Source organism: Barbus barbus (assembly GCF_936440315.1).
Source record: "Barbus barbus genome assembly, chromosome: 25".
Classification (NCBI taxonomy): domain Eukaryota; kingdom Metazoa; phylum Chordata; class Actinopteri; order Cypriniformes; family Cyprinidae; genus Barbus; species Barbus barbus.
In genome coordinates, this window is record NC_136753.1 from 6204801 (window position 1) to 6224938 (window position 20138).

The 20138-nt window shown below is 35.8% G+C and overlaps 1 protein-coding gene across 2 annotated transcripts; it reads left to right on the forward strand.

Moving 5' to 3' along the window:
* Positions 1-563: 563 nt before the first annotated feature.
* Positions 564-18764, forward strand: atp7b (ATPase copper transporting beta). Of its 2 annotated transcripts, none has more exons than XM_079377694.1 (21): positions 564-881; positions 2046-2877; positions 3540-3743; positions 3896-4059; positions 4932-5093; positions 5215-5291; positions 6013-6196; positions 6874-7107; positions 8111-8202; positions 9719-9846; positions 10283-10437; positions 12658-12792; positions 12906-13100; positions 14036-14218; positions 14425-14650; positions 15444-15581; positions 15831-15973; positions 16612-16815; positions 16914-17031; positions 17141-17243; positions 18201-18764. In XM_079377694.1, exons 1-21 carry the CDS (start codon positions 702-704, stop codon positions 18445-18447), a joined length of 4104 nt encoding a protein of 1367 aa, XP_079233820.1. In that variant the 5' UTR covers positions 564-701; the 3' UTR covers positions 18448-18764. The 2 variants fall into 2 exon arrangements, with proteins under 2 accessions (XP_079233820.1, XP_079233821.1); XM_079377695.1 differs by having other exon boundaries at positions 12906-13028.
* Positions 18765-20138: the final 1374 nt, after the last annotated feature.

Here is a 20138-nt window from a genome sequence, read left to right on the forward strand (position 1 = left end):
TAAATGAATTAATTTTATTTTGTATTCACTTTAACGTTACTCAAAGCCTGTATGATATTTCAAAAGTAGCATATTTTCATATTGATACAGATTATCACTATTACCTTCAATATATCAATATACTGTCTGGGTTGTGCCCCAGGGGATTTGTTGAGAAAGAAAGAAAGAAAGAAAGAAAGAAAGAAAGAAAGAAAGTAGACTTTTCGTGTTATTTTTATAATAAGGTAGGCCTAAATCTGATCCTACCCCTACACAAAATGTTTAGATTTTAATTTAAGTCTATTTAGTTTCAAGTGGTTGTCCTCGTTTGGCCCATTGGGAGGTCCCTACAGTGCATGAAGTTTTTTTTTCGAAGCCTGAATGAGATTAATTAACACTGGAAACTCAGAGAAGAGTCATATATCCATGTGCTTTGCTCGGAACTGATTTATAACCTTTATTTGTTTAAGTTTTGCGCTCGGTAACATCATTCAGTTTAATCATTGACAGAAAATGTGACGCCTAAAAGTTTGCCAGGCGGTGACGAGTGCAAAATCCTGAGAGGCAGATGAGGGACGACACGCGGAGCGCAAAACCTGAGGAGATTTAAATGCGCGCGGACCGTCACGCCACGGGACAGCCCTTTCACTTTTAGTCTTCGACTGTTGGTTAAGGAAGGGTCATCGAAACTCCAGAGTTGGGTCTAGTGGGACACCGGTACAATGAGCAAACTCAGTCCTTTCAGTAATCTTGCCAAATTTATCTCAAAGTCGCCTGATAATGGGGCAGTCAGTGGGGAGCAGCTCTGCATGGAAGACTGCAGACCTCCGTGCCGCTGCGGGCCGGACCCGTGCGTTTGTCCGTTCTCACCAAATACTAAAGATGGAACCAAGGAACATCAGGTTAGTTTCATTCAAAACAATCTGAACACACGACAAGTTTCGTAAAGAAAGAAATTGTCTTCACATTAAGATATTTAAAAAGTTTAAAAATTTTTTAGGCTAATTGTTTTGTTTGTGTTGCTTTTCTATAATAATCTGCATTACTGTATGCTTTATACATACAGTTTCCAGGAATTATGGACACTTAAGCAATACATTTCATGAATTTCATTAGATATAAAATGAATTATCATTTCATATCATTTCATTAGATATTCTCAAAAAATATTAAGCAGTACAACTGTTCCAATTTTGCTAATAAATCAGTATATTATATGATTTCTGAAGGATCATGTGACATTGAAGAAAAATTCAGCTTTGCATCAGGAATAAATTATATTTAAAGTATATTAAAATAGAAAACCTTTATTTAAAATTATGTAATAATATTTCACAATATTACTATTTTGTTTCTGTATTTTTGATCAAATAAATGCAGCCTTGATAAGTATAAGCAACTTCTTTAAAAACATTAAAATCTCACATTTTTGAACAGCAGTGTATAAATATATGCCATTTTTCTTCTTTATGTATAATGCCAGGGTTTGGATAATCTATTATATATAACCATCTCTACCTATTTGAATGAGCATTAAATTTCTGACTTTTAAATCTGTATATTTTAGAAGATTAAATGTCAAATTCAAAATCAAAATAGCAAGTAAAAATGAATGACAACAATGATTGCCAATGTAAAACTTTGTGATATTCTGGCCACAGTGAAACTCTTTTGATTAAATATATGAGATAGTAATTGGTCTAAACACTAATGTAAAGTTAAATAAAAATACCTCTTCAAAGTATAATAGTGCTAAAGTCATAGTAGTAAAGTAGCAGGAGTAAATCGCACGTCTTGTGATTGTTCCAGTGGAACAACTTTTACTAATCTGCTCTTTGATGCTGTGTAATGGGAAAATTTTGTGCTAATACTCCTGCGTGATTAGCAAATGCTTTGTAGTGCCTCAGATTCAGAGCAAATTTATTGGGTTCCCTGGAGTGCATATATGTGTTTCCACTAACAATAAATGTTTAAAATGCATTGAAGGTAGTAGCATATGTTAAGCTACATTATAATTAACAACTTGTATGCTCATCAGTTTATGCTCATTTTTTCTATTTGTTTAGGCAAATGGAAGTCCACTGGAAGTCCACTCTGAAAAACATGCTTTTGATAATCTTGCCTATGAACCAGATGGCCACCATGGACTGAAGCGCAATTTGGGCCACCAATTAGCAGTCAAGGAGAGCGAGGTGAAGATCCGGGTGCAGGGAATGACCTGTCAGTCATGTGTCCAATCTATTGAAGAGCGGATTGGAAGTCTTGAAGGTGTTGTTGGTGTCCAGGTGTCTTTGAGTGATAAAGAAGCCTCTTTGAAGTTTAACCCTGTAATGGTAACACCAGAGGTTTTGAGAAAACATATCGAGGATATGGGGTTTGATGCTTCACTTCTGGCCTTGCAGAGTCAACTGCATCCTTCGGTGGCTGACTGGTCTGAGGTAACGTTAGGCGTAGAAGGGATGCATTGCGGGTCATGTGTGAAGAACATAACAGAAACCTTGTCGGGAGTGGTAGGTGTCAACTCCGTATTCGTTTCACTGGAAAAAGGAAGTGTGGACCTTAGATTCGACCCATCGCTGCTTACCCTAGAGACAATTAAAGGGCTCTTAGAGGAGATTCCACCAGGGAATTTTATGGTTTCCATTCCTGGTTGGAATTCTACATTGAATTCTGCCAGTATTCCAACCCAGACTGTCACCATCGGAATTGAAGGAATCACATGCAACTCGTGTGTTCAAGCCATAGAGGGAATGGTGTCCCAGAGAGACGGAGTACGTGCCATAAAGGTTAACTTACAGGAAAAGAAGGGAATTGTAACATTTGACTCCAGCTTGACTAGTCCAGAAGAACTGCGGGCGGCAATTGAGGACATGGGATTTGAAGCGTGGCTGGATCAAGGTTGTGAATGCATATCAAAATACATACCTCACAAAGTGAAGATCATTTTTCTTGCAGAGACCGCATGAAACTGATACTCTACATATCTAGCTGATAAGTGAACACATAAACCTTACTGTTTACTTAATAGCAACTAGCTATAATGAAACTTTTTGAAACATTGCCTTATATGTATTTTTATTTTACTAAATGTGTAATGTGTACAGATGTCCTACTTTAAACTATAGGGCTTTAATCTTTCTCTGACTGTAAAACCAAGTAGATATCACAAAATTGGCAAAATCTTTATCTTGTCTAGACAGTGGCTTCTCCTCTGCCAGCAAAATCTATCCAGAACAATGGTTTCCTTGGTTACCACACAGATTGCCATTCTAGAATAACATGAAGTGTTCTTGAATGACTCAAAATCCAGACATGGCAACCTTCAAAAGGGAAAGTGGGAGAGTTAATCGGATTAAAGAGGCTTTAGGCAGACTGCTCTTCTCTCTCTCATTGAAATGTTCATGAATTCTAAACTGTGATCCTAACTAAACACAAAGCCAAAAATACATATACTGTAGAAATAGTAAAAGAATAATCACATATTTAAAATAACTGTACATTCATCAGTTATGTTCAGTATAAGCACTAAATCTCTACTAATTTTTTTATCTCATTCAAAGATTCTGGAGTTTATGATGTTTCATCGAAAATGTCAAGTGATCTGAAACAAAGCCACACATCCAAATCTTCAGCAATCGAAATCACCAAAGACAACCCCTGTGGCTCAGAGGACAGAGAGACACGCAAATGTTTCATTCATGTGACAGGGATGACCTGTGCATCCTGTGTGGCCAACATTGAGAAAAATCTGTTGAAACACAAAGGTAAAAAGGGCATTCAGGATTAAATACTTTTTAAAGTAGCTAGCAAGCAGTTTTTAATGGAATGTCATATATATATATATATGTATATATATATATATATATATATATAAGCAGAGCAGTGGTTTGATTTTTATGTGTTGATGTATGTCTAGGTATTAAATCAGTATTCGTCGCTCTGATGGCGGGTAAGGCAGAGGTGAAATATGATCCAGGACTTTTGGACTCAGCACAGATCGTCCAGCTCATCTCTCGCTTAGGGTTTGGTGCCTCAGTGATGGAAGAGAATGCAGTCCAGGACGGTGTCTTAGATCTTTCTGTGAGTGTCTGGGTGCATTTGTTGGTGTTTCTGTAACTACAACTAAAAAATAATATGTTCTTCTCGTCTTTAGGTATTTTATTAGGTAACATGTTCCTCTTCTCTTTAGGCATTTTATTTGGGTGATATGTTCTTCTTATTTTTTATTTATATATTTATTTTTTTGGTATTTGTGACCGATATTTGTCATATTTTGTTTAATGTTTTCTCAAAAATGTCTTTACTACCACATTATTAGTAATTTATTATATGTATTGTATTTATTTAAAAAAATGTTTTTTATTACCTGAAAGAAGAGATTTCCCATAAAATATATTTTTATACATCTTTTTATCCTTTTTTTTACATTGTGGTTGTAATGACACTTTGTGTCAGTAATGATGTTGCGATAATGATATAAATTTAGACAATAAATAATAACATCATAACATGTTAACAATATTTATAATAATCTAATTAAACGATGATCCAGAAATGAATCCTAAAGTATGTGGGAGTCTATGGGTTTGTTCTCCCTTATATATCCGCCAAATTGCATGACTGATTCTCTTTCCCCAGTACCTCTGTTCAACAATTTGCTATTTTTAAGAAGCCAAAAGATAAATAAAATCACTGCTTGGATTGAAAACTGCTTGTATTTAGAAGATGCATGATCTCTTCATAAGACAATGCATTTTTATATATCGGAATGAAAAACCCAAGTAAAAAAAGAAAAACGTTACTTTGTCCTCTTTTTCTGCCCTCTTCCCCAGTGGGAAAAGAGATGTAATGGAAATCCTTATGAAGGTCTAATGTAGAATTCAACAAAAGAATGGTTTGATGAGCTTGTTTCAGTCTTGTGGATTTCAGTCTTGACACAGATATTTCATCAGGTCACTGGTATGACATGTGCTTCCTGTGTCCATAACATCGAAAGCAAACTTCTGAGGACAAAAGGAATATTGGAAGCCTCTGTTGCTCTGGCGACAAACAAAGCTCATGTGAAGTTTGACCCGGATTTGATTGGCTCTAGAGATATTGTCCGAATTATTGAGGTAAAATTATATTTATATGTTTAAGAAGGATGAGGTTTAATTAGGTTTGAATTAGAATGCTTTTTCACTGTTATTTTCTTATTCATTCATTTGATTTGTCTGTTCTTTCTCTGTTCTCTAGGGTTTGGGTTTTGGTGTGTCTTTAATAAAAAATGAGGGATTTAACAACACACTGGACCACCAAGAGGAAATTCGGCAGCAAGTATCTTTTTCAAATTTAAAAAGACTCACTTCTGTGTGTGTCTGTGTGTGTGTGTGTGTAGACTTCTATTATTTTTAAACTGACCAAACAATATTTTTTATCCCCTAACCTTCCCTAATCTTCCAAATGATATTTTTATCCCCTAACCAAACCCTAAACATACCCCTTATCCCTTACAGAAAACCTGTTTGCATTGTTACACTTTCAGATAAACATCATTTACTATTTTTAATCATTTTTTTTACCTCGTGGGGACCGGCCTGTCAAAAATCTCAGGTTTTACTATCCTTGTGGGGACATTTGTACACACACGTGTGTGTGTGTGTGTGTTTGTGTGTGTGCGCACGTTGTTGTGACAAATGTGAACATAAATTTGTATAATGACACAGGTATGACACAGGTATTACAAGGTGAAGGTGACTTTTCAGGACATTGACCCATATCCCCAGTTTTCAAAATGCTTATAAATCATACAGAGTGAGATTTTTTTTGGGGGGGGGGAAAGTTGAAATGCACAGTCTCCTGTGAGGGCTAAGTTTAGGTGTAGGGTTGGTGTAGGGCAATAGCACACACAGTTTGTTCAGTATAAAAACATTACGCCTATGGGATGTCCCCACTTTTCACAAAAACAAACATGTGTGTGTGACGTGTGTGCCAGAGAGTGAGTAAGTTTTTGTATTGTTATAAGTTATAGTGTAAACTGGTCTATACCTACAGATGGAAGCATTCATTTCTGTTCAGCCTGGTGTTTGGGATCCCAGTGATGGGTCTGATGATCTACATGATGGTGATGGACAGTCAACACAAGGAACATGGTGGTTCCATGCCTGTGGACCAGAACATCCTACCTGGTCTCTCCATCATTAACTTGGCCTTCTTCCTGCTCTGCACTCCTGTTCAGGTATTTCAACTGCAGGTTATAGAAGAACGTTGAGTCTCATTCATTAATAATTGCCTATTTTATGTGGACATAGAAGTTTCTCATGCAAAATTTCAACAGAATTTCTTCAAGACTACAGTGTGCCTTATTATGTGTTTTTTCATGTGTTTTATGCAGGTAGTTTATGTTATAGTAGTTATGTAATTTCTAAAAAAAAAAAATAATGATTAAGAAGAATATAAGTATATAAGAATATAATATGTAGTTTATTCCTGTCATGGTAAAGTGTTACATGATTTGCTGCTCAAGCAACATATATTTTTGGAAACCATGATAGTATTATTCAGGAAGCTTTGATGAATAGAAAGTTCAAAAGAATAGCATTTAATTAAATTGTAATTATAAATGTCCTCTAATATAGCAGTTTGCCAGTGAAAATGATTCCACACAAAGCTTTGGAACAAATTGGTTGAGTAAATGATTTAATGACTCATTAGTTTCATTCCAGAATGTATCTGCAATTGATTAGATATTTAGTGATTTAGATGTCCATTACTGATGCTATTTTATATTAGTAATGTTTTACTGTGTAATAATTATCACATCAAGGTCATACATAATAGTTTGAAAGACAACCAATGCATAACTGATAATATAGTATTTCTCTCTTTTTCTGGTTCTCCTTTATTCTCATTCAGTTTCTAGGTGGTCGTTACTTCTACATACAAGCATACCGTTCGCTAAGACATGGTGTAGCCAACATGGATGTGCTCATAGTCTTGGCGACCACCATTGCATACGTGTATTCATTCATAGTGCTGATCGTAGCCATGATTGAAGGAGCCAAACAGAGTCCCCTGACGTTTTTTGACACTCCTCCGATGCTTTTTGTGTTCATCGCTCTGGGACGCTGGCTGGAGCACGTTGCTAAGGTAAAAGAACATCAAAAAACACTTAAATATACCGTACATATGGCTCAGAGGGCAGTCAAATGATCAGTCACTCTCCATTATTATCTTATCAAGACAGTGACAATATAATGTTTTTGTCAATAGTTAATATATTATAATAACTGAGAGAGGAAGCACATCTTGAAACGTTATTAAGTTGAATTTTTTAACATTAGTTTACATAAAAGTAGGAAACATCATGGTGTATTAGCCTAATATGTTAATGGTACAGTAAATATGCATTTTGAACTCTCAAAAGGTGCAGCTTTTACTTGAAAAAGACAGTTAATTTAGATATTACCATACGAATGAAACATTTCCATATTTTAATATCCACTTGTCTTGATATTTCCCATACAGTCTAATTTAATAGCTAGCTGATAAGGCAATATATCACAGCACTAGTTTGTACCTTTTAAATGCAATTTTGGCTGCCAATAAACTCATTATACCAGAAAATGCTTATTTAATACAGCAGAAGCTGTGGTTTATGACCATGTGTTTAATACTGTATGCCTGGTGCTGTAATCGCTCTGTCATGCATTCACTGACGTGCTTCATGTGACAGAGCAATCATTATGTTATAAAAATACTGAAATAATGAATTGCTCTTTGCAGGTCTGAGGAGTTTCCTCAAGCTGGTCTGAACTGTCTTTGGTTTAATCAGTAACAAGAGCAGCCACAAAATATCCAGCAACTTAATACACAAGTTTTTTATAGTTTCAGTATGTATAACAGCTTTGTAGTAAAAAAAAAAGCTAAAATAAGGTGCATATTAGTAGCTAAAATATATAAAGTATATTCTGTATGCCATTATGCCAACAAACTGGCAACAAACAATGAATTCAATTAAAGATGCAGCAGTCTCAGTGAACAAAAAACAGGTGGTCATAAGCCCGGACTGTGTCTGTGGGCTTGCCATTTGAGCATAAGTCTTGCCTGGATGAGAAAAACATGATTTTTTGCTTTTATTTTGTCCTTGCAGAGTAAAACATCTGAGGCTCTGGCTAAACTGATGTCACTTCAGGCCACAGATGCCACTATAGTGTCCCTGAGCAGAGACAACACCATCATCAGGTTCACTTCACTCTATACAGAAGTCATTATATGAGCTTTTAGTTAGAAACTAGCCATTTTTCAGGGGTGCTCAATAAGCTCATTATGAACTAATAATTAGATGCTTTTTGACATGATGTTCCATTTTGATGTCAGCCTTCTTATATATATGTATCAAATCTTATCGAAATGAACACCTTATCTCCTGTGATAAGTTTCTCTCACCAAAACCACATCCTCCACACACAATATGATTGACAGGCAGAGAGCATTTCTGACAAAAATAAGCACTGCTTCTCTGACTCCTTTTTTTCTGTTTACAGAGGGCTGTCACAGAGACAGCTATGATTTCCCAGGACACTTGTTTCAATGACATCTGCCAGGTTTTAGGGACATTGTATGTGCAATATTTTTTTTTTAAATCCACTTTTAATTATTATAAAAACAAGATTTAAGCATTGCATTTTAAAAGGTATTTTATTTGTAATATAAACATTGACATTTTTTTTATAAATAAAATGAACACAAGCAAAAATGATTATTTAACACAAAGTTAAGAAGTTAAGTGGAAGAAGTATCTTTTCACCAAGGCTGCATTTATTTGATAAAAATACAGTGAAAACAGTAACATTGTGAAATATTGCAAATAATACCAAAAAGAAAGGAAAGAAAGTGAAGTGTGGCGACCCATACTCGGGATTTGTGCTGTGCATTTAACACATCCAAGTGCACACACACACACACACGCACACACACACACACACAGAGCGGCACCCGGGGAGCTGTTGGGGGTTTGGTGCCTTGCTCAAGGTTCTCACCTCAGTCATGGTATTGAAGATGGAGAGAGCACTGGTTACTCACTCCCCCCACTGACAATTACTGCCGGACTTGAGACTCGAACCAGCGACCTTTGGATTACAAGTCCAACTCGCTGCCCCTAACTCAGATTAATGTGCTGATTTTGCGCTCAAGAAACTATCATTTTAATGAATTATTACCAATGTTCTTTACTGTCACTTTTGATTAATTTAATGATAATCATTCAAAAAATCTTACTGAATCCAAATATTTGATTGAAATTATTAATTATTAATTTTAAATAAATTACAGAATTTACAGGCAATTTGAGACATTTTTACTGCAGTATATTTTGTAAAGCTGCGTAAATAAAACTGACTTCAGAATATGCATTATAATAGAATATATAAATTTACTTCCTCATATACAAATAATTGTTAAGAGTGCAAAGAGCAACAAAAATACAGAATAAACTGCAGCAGTGCAACAGCTCTGCATGCTGTGAGTGCGAGCAAGATAGTGGTTCAATTGAATAGCAGTCAGTACGAATAGATGGTACTTCAGTTGTTGACCTCTGCTATAGAGTTCGGCTCTCAAAGGAGCAGGATTGAGCACCCTTGGCATAAATGAATTCCATTAGATCTAGTAGAACCACAGATTTCTGAATGGTGTTGATTGATGTGTGCTGTGTTGCTCAAGGCTTATAAGACTTAACTGTCGATTTTCTGTCATGTGTCAGAGAAGAGCAGGTTTCTGTGGAGCTGGTGCAGAGAGGCGACGTTGTAAAGGTGGCACCAGGGGGAAAGTTCCCTGTTGACGGGAAGGTCATTGAAGGCACGTCTATGGCAGATGAGTCCCTTATCACTGGTAAGACTTTGACTTGTCAGTGGGGGTTTGTGTGGTTTAGGATGTTAAATCTGTCTACATTTGTAAACAGTGTCATAGTACATACTTTGGGTTTCCCCTGTGATTTACTGTGAAAAGGAGAAGCTACAAAACATCATGTTGGTTTTCATTTAAAGGCACAGTGTGCATGTTTAGCTTGGATAGGAAAGATGGAAAAAATTACACAAATCATCTTTGTTGAAAAATACATTTTTAATATAGAGTGAGTGTTGTTCCTCCTTTGTTTCAAAGTATGATTTTTGGTTTCTGGCTTCACCTCCTCTTTACCTTGTTCTGCTTTTTCCTAGAGATCTATCATGTTCATTAGTTACACTGGCATTATATTGGCCCAAAGGTCCAAAGCTGCCTGATGGATTCGAATCTGACATCCTAACTGAAAGTCTATTTGTCATTCCAGGAGAGCCGATGCCGGTCATTAAGAAACCAGGCAGTTGTGTGATTGCAGGCTCTATCAACGCTCATGGAGGTCTGCTAGTGGAAGCCACACATGTTGGGGCAGAGACCACGCTCAGCCAGATAGTCAAACTGGTGGATGAGGCCCAGACATCAAAGGTAACTCATGTGCACAAACATACCTTTTAGAGCAAGGGTTGTGCGGGAACTACAGGGGGTTCATGAGTTGATGGAAAGGTAACAATTAAATCGAATGCAACATTAAAAAAGGTTGAGATTTAATTAAAGAAGTATATAGTCAGTTGAGTGTTTTAGATTGAAGAGCATCTCTACTTTATTGTGGACAAAGATTTTATAAGTTAAAATTTTGAGGGTTTGAATGTTTGAAAGTGATGAACTTAATAGATAAATATCTGTATTGTAACTTTTAGAGTTTTGCAAAGAATGAACCCAAGTGTGAACACCCTTAAAGAAACAGTTCACTTAGAAAAATTAACATTCATGAACATCCAAGATATAGGTGAGTTTGATTATTTTTCGGAACAGATTTGGAGAAATTTTGGGGTCACTTTAGGGTCGCCGCCCGTCCCTTAAAATATGGAGTCGTCTCATATTTAAAGGTAAAATGATGCGTCCCGTATCAAATCAATACTGGACGCGATTTGTCCCTTATTTTACAAAGGCCAACAAGCTGAATCAACAAATAAGTATTTTGCACGTCTATAATGCTAATAGCAATTATAATGAAATCAATTTCATAAGAAGTTAGAGAAGCTCATCTTGGCATTATTGTTTCCATGGTGATGATGGAGTCTCCAGAACGCACGCTGTTAAAGCCCTTTGAATGCGCTAAACCTGCTCGGTTTAAAACATCAATGAGCTCACATCTGTCCTTTGAACTCAACACTCTCCAGATGTAGAGCTGAATGGGAAAGTTATCAGCGGGTCTGTCCAGTAACTAATGATGAACGCACGCAGTTTACAGAGAAGCATTTCAGCTGCTCACAGTGGACTGTCTGACTTAAAGGGATCCCAATGCTCTGATAGTATTTTTTTCTCTACTATGGAAGTTACTGAGGACCAGCAGCTGTTTAGTTACCCACATTCGTCAATGTATCTTCTTTTGTGCTCAACAGAAGAAAAAACTTGAAGGTTTAGAACAACCTGGGTAGATTATGACAGAATTAAAATTTTTAGGTGAACCATACCTTTAAAGTGACAGACACATCTGAGCTTCTAAAGGCATAACCCTATTGTTTTATAAAAATTTGGAAAGTCTGTTCGAGCTTGATAGACATAATTATTATATTTTTAGACATTATTAGACAGGGGAATTAATAGATTATAATTAATGTTAGACCCTATTTATTAATTTATCATTTATATTAATCATAAATATATCCATAATAAATAAGCATATATGTCATATACAATTTGACATTTTAAAGAGTTTCAAAAATGCTAAATTATTTAGATTTAATGTAGTCCTAATTTAAGCAAATGAATAGAAAAATAAAAAAGAATCATTAATCTCATCCAGGTAACAGCTGTAGAACTGTCAAAAAAGACTATTACTAATAATTAATAATTTACATACATGAGCATGTTTTCTCATGGTGTATTGTTGAGCTATGACTTCCTCACTGATTATTTGTGTCCTTGTTTTTTTTTGGGGGGGGGGGGGGGGGGGGGTGAACGGGTGTCCCTTATGTTGAATTGCTGAAGGTGGTAACCCTACATCACTTGCTCACCAATAGATCCTCTGCGGTGAATGGGTGCCGTCAGAACGAGAGAGCAAACAGCTGATAAAAACTTCATAAACCACAAGTAATCCACCATCTTATGAAGCAGAAAAGCTTCAGTTTGTAATAAATAAATCTATCATCAAGGCATTTTAACTTTAAACAATACAGTCCATACAAACATTATTTAAAACATTAACATAAACATTAATTAATGGAGTCATGTAGATTACTTGAGGATTATTGTGCTGTTTCTATCAGCTATTTGAACTCTCATTTTCTCAGCAATTTTCTTTTTTAATATACATGCACATGCATACAAAAGCAAGTTTACTGTATGTACTTTTCAGTTTAATTTTTACTACGGTTGATAATTCATATTCATAATTAATCTAAACAAGCTTTTGTAGTTACTGTGCACTAAATTAAAAATAAAATAAAATAAATAAACAACTTTTGTATAATTATTTGTTTCAAAAATTTGTGAGAACAGAAAAATCAACAACATTTACTTAATAACATCCAGTCACATGTTAAAATTGCCAGTACATATTCATGTTTCTCCTCTAGTTTTTGATTAAAAGCTATGATTATGCAGCGTTAGAATTGTGATGTAACTGTCCTCTTCTCTTGGCAGGCACCGATTCAACAGTTAGCTGACAAACTGAGTGGCTATTTCGTTCCGTTCATAGTGGTGATCTCCGTACTGACAGTGGTCGCATGGCTCATCATTGGTTTTCTGGACTTTGAAGTTGTGGCAAAATATTTCCCTGTGAGTTACTTTAATTCATGAACTATGTGTGAACGCAGCCTTTATTACAAACAGATCTGTGTAAAAAAAACAAAACAGGAAACGTCTTTAAACTAAGTGTGTGATCTTCACAGGGTTACAACCAAAACATCCCCCGAACAGAGGTGATCATTCGCTTTGCGTTCCAGGCCTCCATCACAGTTCTGTCCATCGCGTGCCCCTGCTCTCTGGGTCTGGCGACCCCCACTGCTGTTATGGTGGGCACAGGGGTGGGCGCTCAGAATGGCATTCTCATAAAGGGAGGAGAACCTCTGGAGATGGCCCACAAGGCAATGCTTAACCATTAGTCCTTCTTTTAAGTCTGTATTTATTAGGCTGACATCCCAGCTGTAGTGGTATCTGTAGAAATGTTGCTGGATATTTATGTACAGTGTTTGGGGCCAGTAAGGCTTTTTGTAGAAATTGATACTTGTATTCAAGATACTTGTATGCATTAAAGTGATCGTAGTAAACATTTTTACATTGTTACTAACTAACTAAATAACTAACTAGCTAAATAAACAAATAAAGTGCTTTCAAACCTTCTATTAATAAAAAAAATCCTCTTGTATCATGGATTCCATAAAGAATTAAGCAGCTTTTTTGACATTGAAGGCTAGAGAAATGACTGGAAAATTCAGCTTTGCCATCGCAGAAATAAATTACATTTTAAAATATATTAAAATAGAAAAGAGTTATTTCAATGTCATATTTAAAAGATTACTGTGTTTTAGTGTTTTGATTATATAAATGCAGCATTTGTGACCATAAGAGACAACTTATTTTCTTCTTTCAAAAACTTTATTTACTAATTTTTATTTTTTATAAACATTAACATTAAAAATCCAACTGACCACAAAATTTTAAATGGTAGTGTCCAGTGTTAGCATCATTGAGATGCAATATTTTATTAATATTTATTTTATTAATATTTTGAATCCGTTTTTATATTTTGTTTTCATTTCAATTGTAGTTAAAGTTTTTGTAATTATGTTGCATGTTTTGTCATTTTTATTAGTTTCATATATCTTTTTTATTCATTTTCATTTTCATTTTAGTTATTTTAGTACATCATATTTTATTTCAGTGAACATTTATTTTATTTTAAGTATACAGAGTGATAGGATGCTGTTATGAATATAGCTGAGACAAAACTGTTCAGATTCTTTCAGGATTTACTGGATAGTCTGTTGTAATTGAACTCTCTTCCCTGCTGTTCCTGCAGGTTGGGGCTGTTATGTTTGATAAGACAGGCACCATCACTAATGGTGTGCCGAAGGTGACCAGAGTACTGGTCCTGTGGGACCGAGCAAAGCTTCCTCTTCGGAAGGTTCTGGCTGTGATAGGCACCGCTGAGGCCAGCAGTGAACACCCGCTGGGCATGGCTGTGGCCAAGCATTGTAAAGAGGTTTGGAAAAACTTTGAAACTTCAGTACAGTTTCATATGATGCAGCCTCTGGGCATTATGTGCCATACATACAAAACTTTCAGAAATCCAGGAAAGCCTGTTTCTAATACTAATTAAACCATCTGTTTAAATAAATAAAACTGCTCTTAGGTGTTGAAGGAGGTTTCTAAATGGGTTTGTCTGCTTCTAAATCTGCCTCTCTGTAGGAGTTGGGAACAGAAACGCTGGGCTACTGCCATGACTTCCAGGCTGTTCCTGGCTGTGGAATCAGCTGTAAAGTCTCCAACATTGAGGATCTGCTGCAGAACAGCCCAAAGACACAAGAAACAAACACATCCCATGCAAAGCAAACACCACTTCTTGTCACCCTCCAAGGAGCCACCACAGATGAGAGCAGCCTGGTGGCAGACGCAGACACATATTCAGGGTCAGGTAAGGTAAACGTGGGTTTTCGTTGCCTCCTAGTGTGAGTTTTGTGTATTACTCTGTGTATTATTAGAGCTTTTTTCCTTTAAAAGGGCATTTTCTAATCTTTTGAAGCATTTATTTATTTCCACATATAGTACTATTTTATTTAAATGAATAATTCAATAACTTAACAGTGCTTTGTACACTACCAAGACTGTATTTATTTCATTACAAATATAGTAAAAACAGTAATATTGTGAAATATTATAGTTACAAGAACTGATTTATTTTTTAATATATTTTAAATTGTAATTTATTCCTGTGATTGCAAAGATGAATTTTCAGCAGCTATTACTCCAGTTTTCAGTGTTACAGGAACCTACAGAAATCATTGTAATATTCTGATTAGGTGCTTAAGAAACATTGCACAAAAATATTAAGCAGCAAAAACTGTTTTCACTATTGATAATAATAACCATCATTAATAACTGAATACCAGATTAGCATATTAGAATGATCTCTGAAGGGTCATGAAAATTCAGCTTTGCCATCACAGGAATAAATTACATTAGCTTATAGTTTTAAAGCATAAAAGCTTTGTTGTGAATGTTAGAGAAGGTCTATATACCAATACCAATTTTTAAACTTTTGTTATTTCTCATTCCAAAAGAGCAAGGAAATGGGTGTTTTCCGTAATATGTCCCCTTTACTTATTTTTTTTCCCAGTTATTGTGGCTCAGATTTCCTTGAATTAATTAAAATCTTAATGTATGAAGACAGAGAAACAGTACAGATTTATGTATTTGTGTTTTTCCAGAGAGCCCTTCATACTCTGTTTTGATCGGGAACAGACAGTGGATGATGAGGAACGGTTTGGAGGTCACAGCTGATGTGGATGATGCCATGAGCAGCCATGAGACTAAAGGACAGACGGCCATACTTGTGGCCATCGATGGTACGTTATGTTTTGTGTAAAACGCAAATAAAAAGTTTTTTTTTTAAATATCAAAAGAACTTGCTAGTGTATCTAATTTTATAAAGGTAGTATCATACTCCCCCCCCCTGAAGCCCACATACAACATAAAGTTATATTTTAGTTTTGTTATTATTTGTCAAACTATTAATTATGTCAAGCTTTTTATTTCAAAACATCAAGATCATCATTTATCCCCCAGTTTTCTGTCTTTCTGTCTCTGTTTCTCAGGTGTGCTGTGTGCTATGTTAGCTGTGGCAGACACAGTGAAGGCAGAGTCAGCTCTAGCTGTTCACACCCTGAGCAGTATGGGAATAGAGGTCTTCATGATCACTGGAGACAACAGACGCACAGCCCGGGCCATCGCCACACAGGTGCATGTACATTTGCATTTAGCCTAGTACCATATAAAATCGTATCATATAACAACTCAAAATAATGTAAATATTGAAATATGTTAATAAAGGTACAGTCATATTAAAGGTTTTGTTCATGGGTGAAATCCAGTCGTAGTACAAATCTGTGCGTTTGGGAAGTTTCACATGAAGCTGAAAAAGTTCCCAAAACAGATTTCGCTTATGTTCAAGTTGGTCCTGTAAATTCATCACAATGACCAACAGAAAGCTGCTTAGTTTGAAATTAACTTTTCTATGAGCAGTGAAGCATTTTTTGCATGCACAATTTGACTAATATGGACATACATTTACTGTTGTTTGACAAAGACGAAATCCTGTTATTTCAATATTCCAAGAATTTCACATGAAGGCCAAAGATTTTTCTAGGGAGATTTCACAAAAGTTGGTCATGTTAATTTGCTGTGTTGACCAATTAAAATCTGCTTGGTTTGAAAGTGACCTTTTTTTTTGGTAAACTATGCTTCATAAATCACTACACTGTTGACAATGGCTCTTTTTTGCCAGCAAAATTTAACCAAAAAGTTACTAATGGAAAAGCCACCCAGTTTTGATATCAAGTTTGCATTTGTGCTTTTGTGCACCGTTTCGTTATACAGGTGGGCATAAGAAAGGTGTTTGCGGAAGTCTTACCCTCCCATAAAGTGGCAAAAGTCCAGGAATTGCAGGAACGAGGTCTGAAAGTTGCAATGGTGGGCGATGGAGTCAATGATTCACCTGCTCTTGCCCATGCTGATCTGGGCATTGCCATAGGAACGGGTACAGATGTAGCCATTGAAGCAGCAGATATTGTCCTTATACGGGTGAGTCAGTTTGTTTATCAGGAAACAAAGGTGAGATTCTATAAAATAACCACAAAATAAAAAGTCCAGCCCTTCATTATGTGTTTTTGTTGATGTAGAATGATTTGCTGGATGTGGTGGCCAGTATTGAGTTGTCTAAAAAGACAGTGCAGAGAATCCGGATAAACTTTGTGTTTGCTCTCATTTACAACTTGCTTGGCATCCCTATTGCAGCAGGTAAACAGAACCAACCATAATTGTTACCAGTGTTTTCTGGCATGAGCGAGTACTGTGAGCATTCTGTAATATGTGGATGTGGTTTACTGGTTTGAGTCTGATTTTTCAGGTGTGTTCATGCCGCTTGGGCTCGTTCTGCAGCCGTGGATGGGCTCTGCTGCGATGGCAGCTTCATCTGTCTCAGTTGTGCTCTCCTCTCTACTGCTGCGACTGTGAGTGCACATACACTACACTGGGATGAAGTCTTCATGTTCTACCTGCACACATCACTGAACACTTTATAGCCCTGTTCCAAAGCCAAGAGTATTGCCTATTTAGGCATCATAGGAGTCCTGACACAATGCCTGTTTTAAACAGCTGGCAGGAAATGATACTGCCATATAAGCTGCACTGAATAATATGTTTTCGTAGATAACCTAAAATGTGCATAATGTGGTAACATCTGATTTAAAATGATTATATATGTTTTTTTGCATCAGTTGTTAGCATAACAGCATGCTAACACCAGCCTATTTTCCACCTTGTTTTTAACACAAAAGTGAGCACAGATATTTTGAACTTGAATGTTAAATGATTATAATAAAAGACAGTTTTCATCCTTGTCCATCTGCAGCACACGTTCCAGTGGCTAAATGTACAGTAATGCAGCACACAAACACTCAAGATGGATTACATGAGTTGGTAGATTAACAACAAGCTAACACCAGACTTTATTCCACCTTATTTTAATGTAAAAGGGAGTGTGGCCATTTTCAACCTAAGTGTGCTAAAAAATCAGCCACTTGCAATCAGTTGCACAAGTTCAGTTTGTTATGCTGGTTGATTTTGCAAACTGGTATTCATTATCTTATTTAAATTTAGTATTCATGAATGCACTGGGTTGTAGTGGAAACACTTTTACCATTTACTTCACTTAATTCCTCTAGGTAAAAGTGATTAATGAGTCAGAATTTTCGCACATTCACTGGAAATAGGTTACTTCTGCATTGAAAAAATAAGTGGACTGGAAACTTCACATGATGAACACTAATTCAAATACTGTAAATCATGACACAAGGATACTGTCTTGGAGGATAGCTGCCCATGTTTTGAAACAGAGCTCTTCATTTTTCTTATTCACCTTCCCATGATGCTTAGACACTGTAAATATCTTTCCATCTCTCTCTTAGCTACAAGAAGACGTCAGCAGAAGAGTATGAGTCCAGAGCTCAGAATCATAGGCTCAGTCTGAGTTCATCTCAGGTCAGCACCCATGTAGGTCTGGAAAACCGTCGCTGTAGCCCTCTCTCATTCCGCCGGAGCTTGGACAGACACAGGCGGAGCCATTCAGGCTCAGGCTCCTCCTCCCTGAAATCAAACTCCTCCCACCCCTCCACAAAACAACCATACAGCACCTCAGGAAGGAACATTGTGTAAGCAACTAGCCATGAGCAGACTTGATGACAGCTGACTGGAAATATTTTATCATGGAACGACGCCAGTTTTATAAGTGTTCAATTTTTATATAATTTTACAATGATAGATTTTATCAAGAATTTTGCATGATCATGATGGTGAAATATTTTCTGACACAGATTCAAGAAGGAGGTCATGTTGATTCACTGTGATTTTTGCTAACACAAATTTAACCCTTTAAACCCTTTTTACCCTTTCTTTGGTTATTGTATTGGAGGATGGCAATGTACATGATAATCATAAATGGAAAACTGGTAATAAAAGTATCATGACAATGTACTTAATGCTTGTTTCTTTAAGAGAACCTTACTCTTTTTTCCTAATGGTAGAATCTAGAAGAATCAGTGCCCAATAATGAATGTAGTAAGCCTTTAATTATTGATAGATAATAGAATAGTATAACTGAATCATTATTTGACATTGGTCTCTTGTGGTTTGGAGAATGAATGGATGGATGGATGGGTCTCTTTGTCCAGTACAAGGTTGATTTGGCATTTCTTGGCCAACAGGTGGCAGTAATGTTAAAGTTTACAGATGGAAAGGATATGGCTGAATTGTATGGAACGCCACTGGTTAAACAGTTTGATAAGTAAGGTTTGTAGAAAATAATTGATTTGACTTTGGTCCAACAGTAGATTCATACAATTATCTGACAGTTTGATTCCAGATTACATTTAAGCATAAAAGACATGTCAAAATAAATGTACAGGCACCTTTACAGTGACACTTTTATTTTAGAAAAAGTGGACATGTTTATTAAATATACAGTTAGCAGTGTAAAACGAGCCTGTCCATGAGTTTTCAGATACAAAATAAAGTGCATGGTTCCAGCATGGCCTTGTCATGTGCTATATGTAATTTGTGTTACATCATTACAATATAAGACCGATGTAATCCCATCAGCAGTACAATCAAATGGCTAAATATACAGTAATGCAGCACACAATCACTCAAGATGGTCATCAAAAATACAAAGTACCTACTATTTGTAAAAGTGAAAAGTTAATATTTTTGTTGCAGTAATATTATGAGGTTACAGTATGCTTGGGTGATTTAAATTCAGCCAGATTGCTTGGAGTATTTTGCATAGCTCCTTATGTTAAAGAGGTCATCGTGAGCAATTAAATATTCATTATTTTACTATGAAAATGTACTGTAACTTTCAGAACTATTTAATTAAGGCAAAAAGAGAGATTGGAAAATAGTCACAAATTAAATTTAGGTGAAAAACCTCTACGGAAAAAAAAGCAAATGAAGTAAATATTTACAGAATTGATTAAAAATAATTATATAATAAAATATACAATTTAAATAATAATAAAAAAATGATACAACCCCTTTACAAAAAAAGTGACTATTGCATGCAAAATTAAAGTGTGTGCGCCATCTATTTTTGCATCTATTATTTAATTGTAACCAAAAAAAGCTAAATAATTTTCCTAGCCCCAGTTACAAAACTGAGCTCTACTGCTTTGCAAAGGCTTGAACTACACATAAATATGCATTCTCATGGGTTATTCTAGTTATCATTCATTTTAAGTGATATACAGAATAAATGTAGTTTATAGCAGACATTTGGGATAGTAAATACTGCACTGTTACTTCTCACAATACTGTGTTCATTTGAAAGCTGGTATTATTAATATAAAGCA